The sequence below is a fragment of the Balaenoptera musculus genome, chromosome 3 (genome assembly GCF_009873245.2).
Source record: "Balaenoptera musculus isolate JJ_BM4_2016_0621 chromosome 3, mBalMus1.pri.v3, whole genome shotgun sequence".
Classification (NCBI taxonomy): Eukaryota; Metazoa; Chordata; class Mammalia; order Artiodactyla; family Balaenopteridae; genus Balaenoptera; species Balaenoptera musculus.
Window position 1 is genome coordinate 33573297 of NC_045787.1, and position 18693 is coordinate 33591989.

General features: G+C 37.2%; 1 protein-coding gene across 4 annotated transcripts in view; it reads right to left on the reverse strand.

The window, feature by feature from the left end:
• The window catches only part of OXCT1 (3-oxoacid CoA-transferase 1), a 138095-nt gene that overhangs the window by 64991 nt on the left and 54411 nt on the right, over nucleotides 1–18693 (reverse strand). For all 4 annotated transcript variants that reach the window (XM_036846905.1, XM_036846906.1, XM_036846908.1 and 1 more), the window contains exons 8-11: nucleotides 10184–10291; nucleotides 8601–8715; nucleotides 5714–5808; nucleotides 3886–3934 (exon numbers count right to left, since the gene is read on the reverse strand). In XM_036846905.1, coding sequence (XP_036702800.1) covers nucleotides 3886–3934; nucleotides 5714–5808; nucleotides 8601–8715; nucleotides 10184–10291 — 367 coding nt within the window. The remainder of the gene's footprint in view (nucleotides 1–3885; nucleotides 3935–5713; nucleotides 5809–8600; nucleotides 8716–10183; nucleotides 10292–18693) is intronic.

Genomic DNA, 18693 nt, shown 5'->3' on the forward strand with positions numbered 1-18693 from the left:
TATGTGATAAATCACAATGACTTCCAAAAGGCCATCTCAACCAGCTGGTAGTACATAGAAGGCATTATTTACCACTTTATAGGAAACTTTGCGATCAATGCAGAGAGCTTCAGCTCTCCCCATGCGATTTATGAAGGATGGCTTAATTAAAGAGCCCAGAAAATAATTCTTATGAAACAAAGTTATTGTCAGGCCCCTGCTAACACATTCTGGCATCTTATAAATACATTCTTTGGAAGCAAAGTTAATTTTCATCATTTTTAATATCCAAAATCTAAACAAAAAAAGGTATCCTAAAGTTGAATCCATGCTTTTCAAATGCAAAGTCCAAATTTAGTCAAGAAGCAATTATAATCAATAATACAATCAATATCTTAAAGAAAAGGGTCTTTCTTATTTGTTTTTTCCTAATTGATTTCTGTCTCCTCCAAATTTGCTCTGCGTATGTCTATATCCTCTAATGATATTCAGGCAATAGAGTTAGTTATTCAGTTTCATAGTTTTGAGTCCTTTGGCTCATGATGTAACATGTCATTCCCTCAGTATCAAGTAAATGTCTACTCTGTGCCTTGAACAATGTTACACACAAAATGCAGATGCCCTAAACGAATGGTTCTCAAACATTAACACCCATCAGAATCACATGGAGGGCTTATAAAAATGCAGACTGCTGAGCTCAACTCCCTAGAGTCTGAGAATTTCCATCGCTAACAAGTCCCCAGTGATGGGGATACTAATGCTGTGGCTCTGGGGACCACACTTTGAGAACCACTGCCCCAAGAAAAAGGAACATAATGCCCAGCAAGAGAGATGAATATACACAAATAATTACAAGGCAAAATGTGGTATGCTGATGAGACACTAGATGTGTTGTGGGTTCAAAGGAGGAGCACTTCTGAGCCACAGAAGGATCTGGAGAGGACAAATGAACTGGGATTTCAAGGATAGGTATAATGCATTTCAATAGGACATTACCAATAAAGAGATGGGGATAAAAAAGGAGGGGACAGAACAAAACAAAAAATGAAAGGCACAGGAAGAGCAAAGTCATGGAGCAAGGAAAGCACAAGTCACGGTCAGAAAAGATCCAGCAGTTCAGTATGGGTGGACTCAGAAGACCTTGTAGGGCGTAGAGAAAGATAAATTTGAAAAGGTCAGTCACAACCATCAGATAGATCTTGAATGCCATACTATTTGAACTTTAATTTTCAGGCCTGTGATTCTTCAGATGTGGCACACAGACCTCTAGAGCAGGCACTATTGATGCTGGGAGCTGGATAACTGTTCTGGTTATTGCAGGATATTTAACAGCATCCCTGGCCTCTACCCACTAAATGCCAGTAACACTGGCAATCAAAAGTGTCTCCAGACATTGTCAAATGTCCCCAGGGGAGAGAAATCACCCCTCTTTCCCACTGGAAACCACTGCTCTAGAGGTACATGGCAGGAACCAGGGATATTCAAAAGCCATGAGATTAACACGGTGATTCTTTCTAAGTAGTTTTAAACAAAAGGAAGTCAGTTAAAACATTATTTTGATATTAAAATAAGAAAATAATATTAAGAAATAGGAAAGAATGCAAAACGCACATTAATATGAAAGTGAACATGAGATTTATTAGAAATTTCACAATTCCATTGGGATACTGCAAACCTTCCTGGGACCTTGGAAATGTTCTAAGCACTGCCTTATGCACCTCTGTAAAACTCAGGTTATCAGTGGACATAGCTCAACGTGCAGAGAAAAAGGCCAGGGGCCAGGAGCAGGAGACCATGTGTTAGTCCAGTCCCTAGCAACATGATCTTGAGAACATCACTTCACTTTTCTGGGCTTGAGTTTCCCAATCTGTACAACAAGTTTTCACTTGAGGTTCAAATGATTTAATATATTTGAAAAAAGTATGCTGTAAGTTATGTAGTGCTATACAAGTGGTCATTCATTGTTATATAACCATATGAAATTATTATTTAGAAAAAGGGATCCTTAGAAATAGCTGTATTATTATTTTAAAATTTTAATACACTGATTACGCCCAGAAACATAACTCTTTATATGCCTTCCAAGGGATTTCTATAGAAATCGTTTCAAATTAACAGAAACAATGGGCTGATCTTCCTGGTAATTTCCAAACTTGGGGAATTGAGGAACCACCAATTTATATTCTGGGTTCTCAAGTTCAAAGTATTTCCACCCTAGCTTAGTTCCAAAGTCAAAAGCATCATAAATTCCAAAGAGGACTTTGATGAAAGAGATAGGATATTATTAAACTATTCTGCAGCCTGGGTTCCCAAAAGCAATGAATTCTTGTTTTACAAAGTAGTTGAAGATAATACGTGGTATCTCAGAAGTTGACATCTAAAACTGGTGGCTTCATCAGGATCGAGCTAAGCTCAATGGAATCAGAAACGCCTACTGTCCAATATGTCATTGAAAAGATTAACTACTTTTCCAAAGAAAGTGGGTTTTATGAGCTCAAGCCTGATATTTGGAAAATGGAGTTATTCATTTTGCAAATAACTCACTAACATTAATTAATTAAACCAAGCAGCAAATATTTTCACAGATCAACGAGCTACTGCTAAAGGGTACAGTACAATTAAATTACAGCCTTGGTTAAATGTCATTGCTTTACCACAGTGGGCCTTTCAGAGTTGAGTCGTGTTAACTAATTCAACTATTCAACCAGAAGCTGTTTTACTTTCAAAAATCCTAAGCATCAAACATCAGTTCTACTTGGCAGCTGGCCTTTACATTCAGCTCTTACTTCTTCTCTTCTGAAATTTACACACAGTTTTTGAACATGAAGTAACAATAATACTTTTGCGGGGGTAGAGTGAATAGGAGTAGAAGAATAGTAAAGAAAAGCATGCTAGAATATAAAAATTAGCTCCTTATGGACAGCCCCATTCTAAGGATAATCTTTAGCCCTAACACGGTGGCAGTGCTGCCTCACGCATGGGCAAAAGGTCTGACCTGTTCTTCCTCCTCTAGGCTGCTGCTACATGTGACCCTACGTCCCAGTCAAATAAAAGGCTAATAGTAAAAGGCAAAGCATATGAATGCAGGAATAAAGGAGAAGACATAGAGTCCCCAGTACAAAGAAGCTCTGTATTTATTACTTACATCACTGGGTTGCACTGAGTGGCAGAGCACATCCTTAAGCACCCTTGAACCTTTGAAGGATGCTCTCCGAACTCTGATGTCGATCAGAGGACAGTAAGTATCAACCACAGCAAAAACCTCAGTGCACCAGATCTTGGTTTTGGCCCCTATGGATCCACTCCCCACCTTCTCATCATGAGGAAGCAGACCTATTTCAACCTGGGATTGGCCAATGGGAGGCACAAGCAGGAGACCCAGCAGGGAAGACCTCCATTCTCACCCTCACCCAGGTTTCTGCAAGATGGTCGTGTTCCTCTACAAAGACCCTGCTTCCTGTTAGGTGGCCCTCTCCCACAGCTGCCCCTTAAGGCCTAGGAGTGATAAGAACTCCCTGTGGTGCTTCAGCATCCTTTCTGGTTTCCCTTAATCTTGTCTGCACCCTTGTAAACTGTCCCTTCCTTTAATTCTCCTAGTTACCCCACCTGAGAGTGCTCTCAGGACGCTGACTGATTGACCCACCAAAGCTCCTACCATTATATGTAGCCCCTCCTGCAATTTCTCCTTTATCTTACTCTGCCCTAAATAGGGGAGACCTCTGACAGGCAACCCAGACCAAGAGGGCACTAGGAAGGCTTCTCTCTCACTTCCTCCATGAAAAACACAGTGGCATACTCTCCAGGAAAAGACAAAGAATCAAGCCCAACTCTTTGCTATTACTTGGCAGAGAACTAAATTAATAGCAAAGGAAAAGGCTGGAAAAAACATGTAACGAGTGAGTTTACCTGCATTGATTAGATCTGCATCAACTTCATTTTCTAATGGGTAAGGACCCTGTCAAATAAAGCACATGTTCAATTAGGAAAAGAAGTTTCTCACTGAATCACACACTAAAACTGAAATATAAGTAACTTTGCTTAAAACCCTAGGAAATCATCAAAAGACTTGAGGTGAACCTTTTCAAAATAATCCCAGTGTTTTCGTGGCTCTGTTTTCCACATTGATTTGTCTTTTCTATGCTAAAAACTGTGCTTGGGTAAGTGAAAAATATTTTCTAAAAACTACCAAAGCCTGAAAGAAATGTTAAGCTGTTGGAAATACAGGTCAATAAAAAAGTAATTATTTAGTACCTACTATGCAGCCGATGTTATTCAGAAATCTTCCTGGTAGTATATCAATGAATACAAAATAAATGGCTGCCTTATTTGGCTAGAAGGGTCTGGAGAGGCACAGTTTCAGCTTTTTGGTATGTAGCACCTAAAGGCTCGGATTTGGAGTTCTAACCTTATCTCTCAGTCCGTCTAAGTTTTGATACCTTTATTTTCCTTTTGCCTGGTAATTCTCACTAAGTTTTTGGTTTTTAATTTTTTATGTATTCTTATAAACCATCTCTAATTACTTGGAGTGAGTAGTTTCATAACATAACATATATTAAACGAAAAGGGAGGAAATGGAAAAAGGGAAAAGAAAAGGTCTAAATTAGAGCCAAGAATGAGGAAATATTGGCTGTGAAATTTTAACATACTTTCAAAAAAAGGGACCAAAAATTTATTCTTTGAATAAATTGAAATAGCAACTAATGTTTTAGACCTGTGTAAATTTTTCTTTAAACAGTGACCATGGGTAATTCATATTGACTTATTTCCCTTGTCTTCAAAATGAGGGAATTGGTCACTCTAGATAATCTCTAAGGTACCTTAAAAATTTCAGTCTTTGACTGCAATATGAATCTGCTTTTATCCAGACTCACATCATTTTTGTGTTTCTGAAAGTGATCACAATTATTGCCTCAATCAGTATCAACTACACTCTCATGACCATTATTTATATTTTAAATACTGGATATACACTTTACATATGTACAATTTGTACTGTATTAACAGTTAAGAGCTACTGAAAAACAATAAAAGATTAGGAATATTATAAATTGTCAGACTATAAGTAATCTCTGCCATAATTAATAAGTAAATAAAAAATATTACCCAGGAAGCTGAAGTATTTCTTAATTTTATTATAATATTGAATAAAGAGTGGCCAAATTCTATGAGAATATTGAGCCCATCTGGAAGGTTAATCTTGAGGAAGGGAAAATTCTACCCTTTTGAACAACTTGGCCTCAAAACGAGTATTACATGAGGAGAACTTCTTGAATTAATCAACTGTCAAAAAATGTCCTGTCCTAAAGTAGAAATGTTACTTTTCAGTTTCTCATGCTGAGACTTACTGATTTTTATTTAATGTAGAATTGCTAATGACCTTCATTATCTTGTTCAATCACACAAAGGTTAAAAATAACTACCTAAACAGGATGGTGTGAGATCTCTGAAGCAGATGCAATAGGGGAGATGGAAGCTGATACAGGGACAAAGGAGGAGCAGTCGGAAAGCTCAGAGTCAGGAAACTACCATCTACTCCAAAAAATACAACACGACGTGCTCACAAGTACCACCATTTTATGGGAAAAGTTAAATATTTTATTATGAGGATAAAAAGAAAGAAAAACAAGATTGGGAACTTTAAGGTAACAACTCTCAGTTATAAGAAGATTTCACTATATAAAATATCTCATTCTCCACCAAGATTGAATAAATAAAACTTTAATTTCTATCTTACCAAACCCAGGACTCCATTTTCACTTTGCAGATGGACAGTCATACTGGGGCTGATAAAGTTGCTGGCCAGAAGCGGTATTCCTATGCCCAAATTAGCTGGAAAAAAAGATGTTAAGGTCCAGCATATAAAAGATAGAGAGATTATGTCATAAATCTTCTACATGAATAAATCTGAACATAGGCCTTCTTTAAAGGCAATTACTCTGAATGTAATCACTGAATAGATTCTCCCACCACCCTCTAGGTATTATTTTGTAATTTTTTCAAAAAGAAAATCTCTTAATCACAGCTTTCCCCATAAAGATATCAAAGTAGTGGCTTCAGAAAACTAGCCAAGAGGTCATTTTTATTGTAAGACATAGTTAGCAAATTTGGACTGTATTATGATTTATTATGACTGATGACTGATATAACATGGCCTGACCTTTGTTTAAAAGCATTTTTCACTATTCAAAACTGCAATTGAAAATAAAGATGATTAAAATATTCTAAAAAGGGCTACCATTTTTGAATTTTAAAAGAAGTTTTATGACAACACCAAAATGTCTGCCTAAATTGTATAGATTCCTTTGGATCACTGTGATAACATCCATTGGTAACTGAACCTTCCTTAAGACATAAATAGGATGGTAGGGATGTTTAAGCTTCAGTGAACACATTTGAGACCATATAAAAAAAAAAGCTGTTGTACAGCATCAAAGAGCTAACTGGTTGGGATTAGCAGATGCAAACTATTATATATAGAATGGATAAACAACAAGGTCCTACCATATAGCACAGGGAACTATAGTCAATATCCTGTGATAAACAATAATGAAAAAGAATCTGAAAAAGAATCTATGTATGCATAACTGAGTCACTCTGCTGTACAGCAGAAGTTAAACACAACATTGTAAATCAACTACACTTCAATAAAATTTTTTCTAAAAGAAGAGCTAACTGAGGGTATTAAATCTTCTTCCTTAGGTGATCAAAGTTCTGACTTGTATGCAGTGGTGTGGATTCGACCTTGCATCTCAACACAAGCAGGCTGACCAGATCAGAAATACTAACACTGTCTGTGGGAATTCCCTGGTGGTCCAGTGGTTAGGACTTGGCACTTTCACTGCTGTGGGCCTGGGTTTGATCCCTGGTTGGGGAAGTAAGATCCTGTAAGCTGTGCACTGTGGCCAAAAAAACAAACAAACAAAAACTGACGCTGTCTGGAACTGCTGTCCACTACCACTGCAAACCACAGACTTTGACAGAATTAGTGCAAAGAATGATGGCACTCTGATGAGATTCTAATAACAGTAAGTGCTTTGTGAATGAAGTCCAGAAAAGATAAAGTTTGTATATGCTGCCATATTATAGACTACAAAGGTCAGCAGGACAACTCAATGTGCCAAGTCACCTCTTGTGAATACAGTAAGTGTATGAAGCTATGATGATAGCTTCTTGGTTCACCTCTTAACAAATCACAATCTAGTATAGACTTATTTGTACTTCATTCTCACAGTGATGCATGGAACACACTGAGGTATTAATTCCATTATAAGCAGGCATTTTCAGGTAAGGGCAAACCAAATTACAAGTTTTATACCCCCCCTCTTTCATCATATGCTATAATTTTCTCAGTTCTTTAATATTTTTTAGTGAGTCAAATACCAGGGAGAGAAAAGCCTATGTAATTTGGGTTGAAGAAGAGCAAGTGCTATGGAAAGATCATTTATATGAACTGACTTGCAAATATTTTTCATAGGCAATACAATAACAGTGAATAAAGGATACCTAGAAGCCATTATATCTAAAAATCAGTGTTATCATAGAGTCAGTGTTAAAATATCAATGGTAAACCAATTGACTGGAGGTAAGAAGAAAACCCAGAGACTAGCTTTCACCTGTTCAGCCTACTTGGTTGACTCTATATCTGCTGATACTGGAGGTGGAAGAGGAAGCACTATTATACTCTCTTCCCCTATGTGAATTCCCACCGTAACTCAATGTATAAACTGAAAGATAAAGAAAAATGAAGTGGTGGAGGTAAAAAGAAAGTAAAAAAAAAGAGTTCTCCTGTCAATATCAGTCTGAAAGAAGATTTTTATGGACTAGGGGAAGCTCAGAGAATGGAGACACATGTCATGTTTCTACTACCTCCTGTCCCAGGCCTTTAAGTATGGCTTTACTGGATTCACCATTCAACAAATATTTATCTTATCATACACTACTTGAATTTATACATATTATTTGTATTATATAGTTCAACAGTTGATGTCTTGAAAATCAGCAAAATGGCGAATAGACTCACTATTATTAAAACACATTCAAAATCCAAACACTAATTGCCCTAAATCATCTTCACCTACCTCTTTTTTGACAAAGTATTCAATATCTACAGCAGAATTTGAATCATTCATTGAATACCCTTACAAAACATCAGACATAAAAGGGTACATTCACAGAATCTTTGTCAGGGGAAACAAGAGGTTGTTAAGAAGTTGGATCTTATGTTTCAATGAGTATGTAAATGTCAGAACACAGAGAAAGTAAATAGCACTGGTTATAAGTAGTATTTCTGAGATTTGAAACCCTCATCTTGGGTAATCTCTTCTCCCAATTACCCTTAGCCAAATGCCAAATTATACTGAAATTCCTTATATATTAGAGAACAGCTAAGGAAATTTTCAGTCACCATTTTGTTTCAAGAAGGCAAAAGGATTATAATTCTAATTTCATTTATCTTGATATCTTTAGGTTATATGCCACATTTGTAAAAATTGATCAATTGCTTTAGAAGTTACAATGGACTAGAAAGGAATCACTATGCAGGTCACCTAGTAACCTGATGAATATGTAAAAAGTGAGGGCTACGTCTTTGCCCAGCCTGCGGGGCAAGGAATAAAGGATACCATACATGCCATCCTCAAATTCAAGAGCTGCCCGCTTGATGATACGTTCCCTTACATTATCTCCAGGTTTACCAGATGTGGTTTTTACATCTTCCTCTTTCCGGATTGATAAACGCTTTAAAATAAACAGAAATAAATTATTCATGGTTGAGGTATACTTTGTATTTTAACACTACTGAAATACAAAACTCTCTCCCATTACTACTATAAGGCACATCTGCAATATAATGTAGAGAATTTTTAAATTTAAAAAAAGAATACTATGGATAAAATTTGATGACAGAAATAATTCTTTAAAATGTAAGTGAAAGGACTTCCCTGGTGGTCCAGTGGCTAAGACTCTGCGCTCCCAATGCTGGGGGCCCGGGTTCAATCCCTGGTCAGGGAACTAGATCCCACATGCTGCAACTAAGACCCAGTGCAGCCAAATAAGTAAATTTAAAAAATAAATAAAACAAACAAATAAATTAATTAATTAAATAAAAAGTAAGTGAAAGAGGTCAGATGTTTGAAGAGGAAGATGTAATTGTTCTGTCTCTTTGAAGCAAATAATTCTTTTGTTACTGTCACACTGAGTGCCACTACTCACTAAGTAGTAGTGCCACTACTTAGAGTGTTACTCTAAGACTCCTGCAACTGAACTCTCCTCAGGTGCTCTGGGATGGAGCCAGAATAAAGAAAAGGGAATAGACCTTGGGACTCTATTTTTGCAGGGCTGTGAGAATGTGTTTACCAGGTACTGCTGCTGCCAATTGCCTATTTCCACATGCAGAGTCTAGACCGGTTTTGCTAAAACTGAATCACAGGAATCATAGAAATATCCAGAAACCAGCCAGAAAACTATTTCCGTTACTAAATCTCCTTGATACAGACTCTGGTTCCTGTTTGCAAATGTCCCGTTTTTGATCCCTGGCCCCTGACGTTAGTTTTAGATTGCAGAATGTCTTTCTGTTTGATGTCCGCGGGTAGAGGGTATCTCTGAATCCACGGTATCTCTTACTGCATTTCTATTCTGTTGCTGATCCCTAGACACTTCTGAATCTTGATATCAATTCTGGTCCAGCTGGTCTTCATGCTCTCAGTAGCCTTAGAGTACCTCCAATGCTCCCGGTACCCACTCCTTGCCACGATCTCATACCCACCAGCTGCCCAGAGCCCAACACTCATGGGAAATGATGTTCTGTCTGGACTCTATAATATGCAAAGACTTCAAGATAGATAGACAGTTCTGAACACTCAAACACTAAGAGTCCAGCAGGGGTAAAGCCACCAAAGACCTGATTATCCTCCTCTACCCTGTAGGACAGCCAGCCAAAACTATACATCATAAATTAGGACAGTTACAAAAGCCTAGAAAAGCACGTAATTTGGTGATATACATGCTGCAAACACAAGGAACTGTTGAACTGGACAATTACATAGACAATCATATCCCCTCAAGATAAGACACATGAGAAGCTCCTATTAAGATTCAGAGCAAGACTTCCTGTTCAGCTCTAATTCCTCATCATCTAGAATAGCCGCAGGGACACATCTCTGACAGTCAAATCCATAAATACTGACAGACACGCTAAGTCAATTACCTCAATTCTTTTCTCATATTTTTCTCCCTTTATAAGGCGATGTACATAAATCTTAGGAATATGAATGTCTTCTGGGGCAAATGATCCAATATCCACAATTTCTTCAACCTAGGCAAAAAGAAAAAAAATTTTAATTACATAGTGAGAGCTTAAATTGAATATTTTTTATTAAAAAAAGATGAAGTATATGCATCTTTACCTCCAACTTAGGCTGGATATACAATGTAAGTATACATATACACATACACACACACATGTACACACAAATATACATATAAATCAGAAACAGAGAAAGAATAAATACACACACACATGCAAACATACAAACTTCTAGATCCACAAAAATAGAAGAAATTCAAATACATGTGTCTGAACATAAAATACAGAACATAAAGCTCTAAAACTTTGCTTAAAACAGCCTCAGTTACAAATTTGTCAAATGGTTTGTCAGTACAGCTGCTTGAACTTTCACAAATTGCAACTCAACTATGCAAAATTTGAAAGCACATCCCTTAAACCCAGATTTTCAAAATTAATGGGAAGTTTATCATATCAAAGACAAAAATCTGTAACAACATCTGCTTGGTCAATTGCTTTTTAAATATAGATACAAATGCTATTTGTAACCATTTTTAATTATTCCTGTTATTAGCTTCCTAGGATCGTGATAGAACTGCAGTTGCTGAAATAATTTTACTTTAAGATTGATCATTAATTTCAATATGGAAATTTGAAAAAGGAAATATTAACTAATAACTGGAAATTCTAAAAATCAGAACTAAAGTTATTCACAGAGCAAAGGGAAATTTTATAGCAATACTGAATGCCCCAAGTTAGTCTGCTATTTTAGAATTCATTTTTAAAGAAGAGAAAAGAAATCATTTTTTTACAGCAACATAAAAAAAAAAAAACCTCAGAATAACAAGGATCAAGAAAAACTACAGTCAACATTGTTGAGATCAAAAAATTTTATTTCTGGGGGCTTCCCTGGTGGTCCAGTGGTTAAGAATCTGCCTTCCAATGCAGGGGATGCAGGTTCAATCTCTGGTCGGGGAACTAAGATCCCAACATGCCATGGGGCAAGTAAGCCCACGTGCCGCAACTACTGAGCCCACGCTCTCTGGAACCCGAACGCCACAACTAGAGAGAAGCCCATGTGTTGCAACTAAGACCCAATGCAGCCAAATAAATAAATTAATTAATTAATTTAAAAAAAATTTTTTAATTAAAAACAAAATTATCTTTCTGGTGCCAAGAAAAATATCGTCTTGAAGACTGAGAGTGCTCAGCTTAATAGACGTCATACCCAAAGCAAAGAACTATCTGCAAATGAACTGACTTGCACAAGGAGAGTTGTATTATACTGTCTCCTTAAACTAGTAACTGAACTCTCCAGAAGTTTTTGAGGTTAAGCACCCCCCTTCCTTTCTGCTCTTCTACCATGTATGCCCACACCACACTCCCTCCACAATGAAAGAATAACAGGGATTAACAAGAGTCATTTTCATTATTGTGCACTACTTCTAAATAGCTGAAGAAGAATAGGACGCAATGGATAAAACCTATCTTCTCTGATAAACAGAAGGATCTTAACAAAAATAAAACAGAAACTCCAAGGAAGAGTCAATAAACATGTGGGCATCCAAGTTGAAATAGTGGGTAGAAATGTCCATCTATACTCATATGAGAATGAGTCAGAAGGCAAGGGGACTCCCCATCACTGTACTCCATATCTTCTCCTCCAAACTTCTCTACGCTCTGATATACCAAGAGCATAGCCTTCACTTTTTTACATATTCATCAGGTTAGTAGGCCTCCTGCATATTGATTCTTTTCTAGCCCAATGCAACCAAGGTGGTGACCAGGTAAACAGGAGGTGGACACAGGAAATGCAGAGCAGCTAAGCACTACTTCTACCTCTTCAACTAGTTGGAAATTTCAGCCATTAGGGCTCATTCACATCTTTACACTTATTCGATTCAAGCCTTCAAAGAAGTTCTTGACTTTAAAAATTTATCCTGAGGATATATGTGAAGAATTACTATTCATGAAAATATTGGCCACGGCATTTGTTAAAATAACAACGAGTTGGAAACAACCTAAAGGATCAACAGTAGAATAAGGGTAAAATATATATGGTGCATCCACATGATAAATCAGTGTTATGGCTCTCATAATATTTAATGACATCTCATAATATAATGCTTCATAAAAATGCAAGATTCTATATAAATATTTACAGATATGCTCTTTGGCTCAATTATTTCTATATCTACCAAAAACTGAGAGGAAAAACACATAGGAAATTAACACTGAAATGTTAATCATTTTTATCCCTGGGTGACAGTACCAAGTTATTTTTGTTTAATTTTACTTTTATAATCAAGAGGTGAAAAACCTACAATTTTTTTTTTTAAAGCTGCAATAGACATTAAGTAGATAGTTTTCAAAACTAAGAAATACAAAAGTGGAGGATGTGATAAATTGCTTAGTTAGCCATGTACCAAAAGGACATGTTAAAAAGAAAATAGAGACTTAAGAAAAACTGTGATTTCTAAACTCTAAAAGCACTTACAACATTATGAAATAAGTTATGGAAACACTTTTTGTTCACATTTTTGAAGATAATATAAATTATTCTCCATACCTAATGCTATTTCAAAAGTTCAGGCCCTCCTGTCTCTTGCTTGAATTATTGCATCAGCTTCCTAATAGGTATCCCTGCATCTACCCTTCAGCAGGAGCGAGAAACATATCGGAGAAGAAAAGAAAGTAACCCTTTGCACTTAAACCAAAACTGTTGATGGTAACCAATCGCGATTTTCTTCTGGTTCCACCAAAGAAATAAGACCAAGTTTCTTTACCAAGGGCAATTACATCATGACTTTCACAACAAATGGAGTGGAAGAATGTGTCCTGCTAAAACAACTCTGATGAAAAGCAAGAATCTGGTTAAACATAATCAGTTCCAGGCTTTGTCATCCTAATATGAATGATTTTCATATTGTCAAAATGCATGGGCAGCATTTGTCAACACAACATCAACACTCAACAGTATTGAAAATTTCTATACAAAACTCAAAGCTTTCTCAGAGCTGGTTAGCAGAGTTAAATGCAGAGGAAGAAAATATTTGAAGTACAAACCAAAAGAAGAAAACATATGTTTTCAGACAATCTGTGAAAAGATTTTACAAAAAAAAAAAAAAAAAAAACTGAAGAGGCAGAACTATCTTAATGCTAGCCACTGAAGGAATTGAAGGCTTCTGTGCTGGTTTTGTGTGATCTTGAGAAAGAACAGTGAGAAAGAACCAATGTGTGGGGGGAGAGGGGGGATCTGGTGAGATCAGGCAGTAACATGAGAGTCAAAGGAAATCTGAAAAGAAAAAGATGAATAGAACAAGTTCGTTAAGGAAGAAGTAAAAATAAAAGCTCACAAGAGCACTCACTAAGCATGGCAGAAACGTACCTCCTGAAATCAGAAGTGGGTAAGATAGAGAGTAAAGAACAAAGAAAAAGCCTCAGTGCAGAGCATTGGGCATGTTTAAGTGTCCTCGGACAAGGTCAAGATGGAGGAGAGGTGGTAGCTAAGACCAACCCAGGCTTCTCCCTGGCACGATGCATAGTCCTTATGCAGCACCATCTGGTACATCCAGAAATCCAGACACTTGAGGCTTCTCTAATTAGTACTTGTCTTTGGTTATTAGCAGGAAAATAGAGGCTAGGTAATGTTAATTATTATTGATTTGAACTTTGTTTTAAAAGGTTGCTTTCTCTACCCTGCACCCTTCCTACTTTATAATTCTGAAAAGCTGTATTTTAAAGTTCGGAGAAGGATAAGAATTCATCCTCAGGTGACAAGTGTTTTTGTTTTTACTTGGCGAACATTATATCTCAGGTAAGGTAACAGAGGAGCAGCAAGGCAATAACCTTCTTATTTTTTATTTTATTTTACTGACAACCTCAGTCAGGTATAGCCACAAAAATGGGCCCAGCCCTGAAGGTTGTTAGTGGAAAAAGCTGCACACCTGCAAACCTCGCTGTGTAATACAAAGTGAGGCCTGTGGTGCGAGGAAGGGGAGGAATCACACTGCAGATTTTTTTCCTGAGTCATTTTAATCTTCGAAAAGCCTTAGGATGAATATTCTTCTTTTGTCCAGAAATTTTAAAAGCAGACAACAACAGCAATAATGGCTAGAATCTTATAACACTAGGTAATCCCAAACTAACAACAACAAAAAAAGCCTTGGAAGACTAGAAAAATGGAAGAGGGAAGCAATGAGCAATAACCGAAAAAGTTACAAGCTAGATGCAGACGTGCTCTGGATACTAATTTAACCCAGAAAAATGGGGAAGAGAAAGAAGAAATGTGGGGCAAAAGTGGGGGTCAGCATGCAGGGCATCCCTCCCCAAAAATCCAAAGGAGCAAGAAGGTGCACGTCTTCTTAAGCTTCATGCTAAGGGGTAATCTGACTAGTACAAAAATATAGGAGAAAATGGCATGAAAGCTAAAAAGGCCTGGGTCAAATACATAGGGTCTTAGATGTCTCTATAGAAAAGCACAAAGACTGAAAAGATTAGTGGCTATTACTGAATTTGCAACCTTATAAACAATTGTAAATACAATTGCATAGTCATTGAAACCTTGTAGATTGGATCTCATGCTAATGGACATTCTCCAATGTCTGGTGACAAAAGAACAAGCTATGTCAAGAAAATATGCACATGCCTGGGAAGCCACTGACCTATGATGAGATGTGGTAAAATATATTTAAAGTGACTTCAAAAGGAGAAAGAATATCACACTAATGGCCATATAATCAGAGTGCTCACCAAACTAAAGATGTAGATGGCTTATTTTTAACAGAAATGACAAAACTAACTCAGAAACAAGATAGTGATGTAAGATGGTGATATCATGGGAGATGCCAATTATTTGAACATCTTCTGTTCATCATATTCTGCTGATAAATTCTATATTGCCTTCTGACAAGTTCTAGTTTTCAGAATGAAACAGTGAGAGAAATCATGATTCAGGACTTCTAACCAATAAGGATAAACTGCTTGGTAAAGTAGAAATGATGGAAACCCTGAGGGAAAGTGACAACGTAAAACTGGAATTTGTAATAGACCAGGAACTGAATCCTGGGCATACACAGAAATGTATCCTGTTCTTTGAAGGAAAGCAGATTTCGAAAAGTTGAGAGAAAAAAATAAGGATCAGGATCAAGTGGTCAGAAACGCTAAATGATAGATGGGTTTACGAGGGATGTGAGGCTCTCAAAACCCCCATTCTCCGCAATGAAGAGTGGCCCCCGCTCGCCGCAACTAGAGCCCTCGCACAGAAACGAAGATGCAACACAGCTAAAAATAATAAATAAATAAATTAAAAAAAAAACCCATTCTGACAGTATGAAAATGGATCATCTTGACGATGAGAGAATGGTACATAAAGAAAGAATATAATAACATGGATAGCCATGTGTTTCCTCATATTTTAAAAGGGCTATCTACAAAACAGAAACAGACTCACAGACATAGAGAACAGACTTCTGGTTGCCAAGGGAGGGGGAGAGGGAGAGGGATGGACTGGGAGTTTGGGGTTAGTACAATAGATGCGAACTATTACGTTTGGATGCAAACTATTACAACAAGGTCCTACTGTAAAGCACACAGAACTATATCCAATCCCCTGGGATAAACCATAATGGAAAAGAATATAAAAAAAGAATGTATAAATGTGTATAACTGAGTCACTTTGCTGTACAGCAGAAATTAGCACAACATTGTAAATCAACTATACTTCAATTTTTAAAAAAAGAGCTCATACAAAAGAGAGACACACATGACCTAGGACAAATGGACGTCATGTGAAACTTTAACAGGTAGGTCAAAGGGTAAAAAATTGTAATGAAATCAGTCCTGTCCAAATACTAAAGGTGATGAAAGAGTGGTTTCTGGGGTGATTTTGTTGTTGTTGCTGATGGGGAGTTCAGACATGGTCATCATGACTGCTAGAGAGAGAGGACAGAATAAAGCACAGCAGTTCAATTCTCTTTTACTCCTGACTTCACCATCAGGGAGAAGAAAAGGGCAAAAATAATATGGCTAAGGAAGAACTGAATTCCAAGAAGAGAAACCTAGATTCTCCAAATTAATTCTAGGCTGTACCCGCAAAAATTATATCCCAGGATTCTTAAAGAGCCTGAAAATATGGCCACAGAATTACAGTCAAGTAAAAAATGGTACAGATGTCAGTAGATGGAGAGAGGCAAATACACAAATAGACTCCTTTTCAAACTGGGGCTTGATTCACAACAGTGTCTTAAAATGGATTATTGGGACTTCCCTGGCGGTCCAGTGGTTAAGACTCTGCGCTTCCACTGCAGGGGGCACGGGCTTGATCCCTGGTTGGGGAACTAAGGTCCCACATGCCGCATGCTGCAGCCACCCCCCCTCCCCCCCAAAAAAAGGATTACTGAACAAATGGTCTATAAGGTCATAAGCAGAGAAAAGAATACTGCTAGACACCAATACAAGTCTTTCCCCACACCAAACCCTGCCAAATGAACTTCATTAACTTGCAGATCTAGCTAGCTCATTGGTGGGCCAAGAGAAAAGCACAGGGTAAGATTTCACAAAGCACCTGACCAACTCCCTCAAGTTAGAGTTTTATAGACATACTGGAAAAATGTGACTTGGTTTCATTCACTTTAAATCAACAAATATTAATTAAGCACCTACTAGATACAACAGTGAAGAAAACAGGAAGCCCATTCTGATGTACACATAGGTAGATAACAGAAGAACCACAGAAGTACCTGATGGCTTGACAAAGTCTTGGAGGTCTCTGATGCTGTGGTTTTTAACTTTGGGGGAACCATGTACTTCTTTAAGAATCTGATGAAAGTTACAATATCTGCTCACACAAAAATATTTCCTGACCTATAAAGTCCCTCTTAAGATTACAGGGGATTTGTCCATAACCATTGCCCATTTCTACCCTCCGGCCTCAGGGAGACCCCAGATTAGAAAAGAACCCCTGTTCTAGTGCTTTGATGTCTTTGGTCCTATCCTGTTCAATGTCTTTATCAAGGCCTAAATGAAGACAGGGAACACATCCTGAGTTCATTATGGTTAAGGGGCAAGGGTCTGGGTGCAACAGGCAATTCTGAACAGATATATTCCCATCTGTGTCAGAGAAGACAATCTCAGGCTCATGACCTCCAAGTATTTAGCAAAAGTTTGGGTAAAAAAACAATGATTTAGGAGTCCAACCACTCTTTTAATGCTCCAAGAAGAGCATACTCTTAGAGAAAACCTGTATCTTTATACCACAGTTATAAAGAGTTCTTTCTTGCAATTAAAACAGTGCCTAAGATAAAATTCTGTCTAGTTTTAATAGCAAGAATAGTTGTACTTCACTTAATCATTAGTTTCCTTTAAATTATATGTACTATGGTGGGAGGGAGGAGTAAATTAGGAGTTTGGGATTAACATATACACACTACTATATATAAAATAGATAACCAATAAGAACCTACTGTATAGCACAGGGAACTCTACTCAGTATTCTGTAGTTACCTACATGGGAAAAGAATCTGAAAAAGAATGGATATATGTATACGTACAACTGAATCACTTTGCTATACATCTGAAACTAACACAACATTGTAAATCAACTATACTCCAATATAAAATAAAAATTAAATTAAAAAATTATATGTACTATAAACTATATAAATGAGTAAATTTTTAAAAATTTATTTATTTTATTTATTTCTTTTTGGCTGTGTTGGGTCTTTGTTGCTGCGCGTGGGCTTTCTCTAGTTGTGGAGAGTGGGGGCTGCTCTTCATTGCGGTGTGTGGGCTTCTCTCACTGTGGTGGCTTCTCTTGTTGCGGAGCACAGGCTCTAGGTGCACGGGCTTCAGTAGTTGTGGCGCATGGGCTTAGTTGCTCCATGGCATGTGGGATCTTCCCGGACCAGGGCTCGAACCCATGTCCCCTGCATTGGCAGGCGGATTCTTAACCACTGTGCCACCAGGGAAGACCCTAAAGAGTAATTTTTATTTGACATCTTGTGTTTGCCATTACAGTATAATTTTTCATCCAGTCCTAGCTCCATTTTAAAGCCCCACCATTGCTTTTCTTTCTTCGTATAGCCCTACTTTTAATTGATGTTATCTTGTATATTTTCTGTGTCTTATAAGCTACTTTACATGGTCTCTGGAACAAAATGTATAAAAATTAAACAGTACATTTATCAAATTGGAGAATGACACAAGGCCAGAAAGAATAGTTGATAACAATGAAGATAGAAAGTGGCCTCTACTGGTTAGGAAAATAAAATGAGCCAATTAAGTGAATGAAATTAAGCACGGATCAAAGTTAATATTGTAAAATAATACCTGGCCTAGTAATTTTTTCTAGGAAATAAAAGGGTTTATAGTTAACCACCAGCAATAACACTATAATGTGACAGAGATACCCAGAGAACAACAAAAGACTCTTC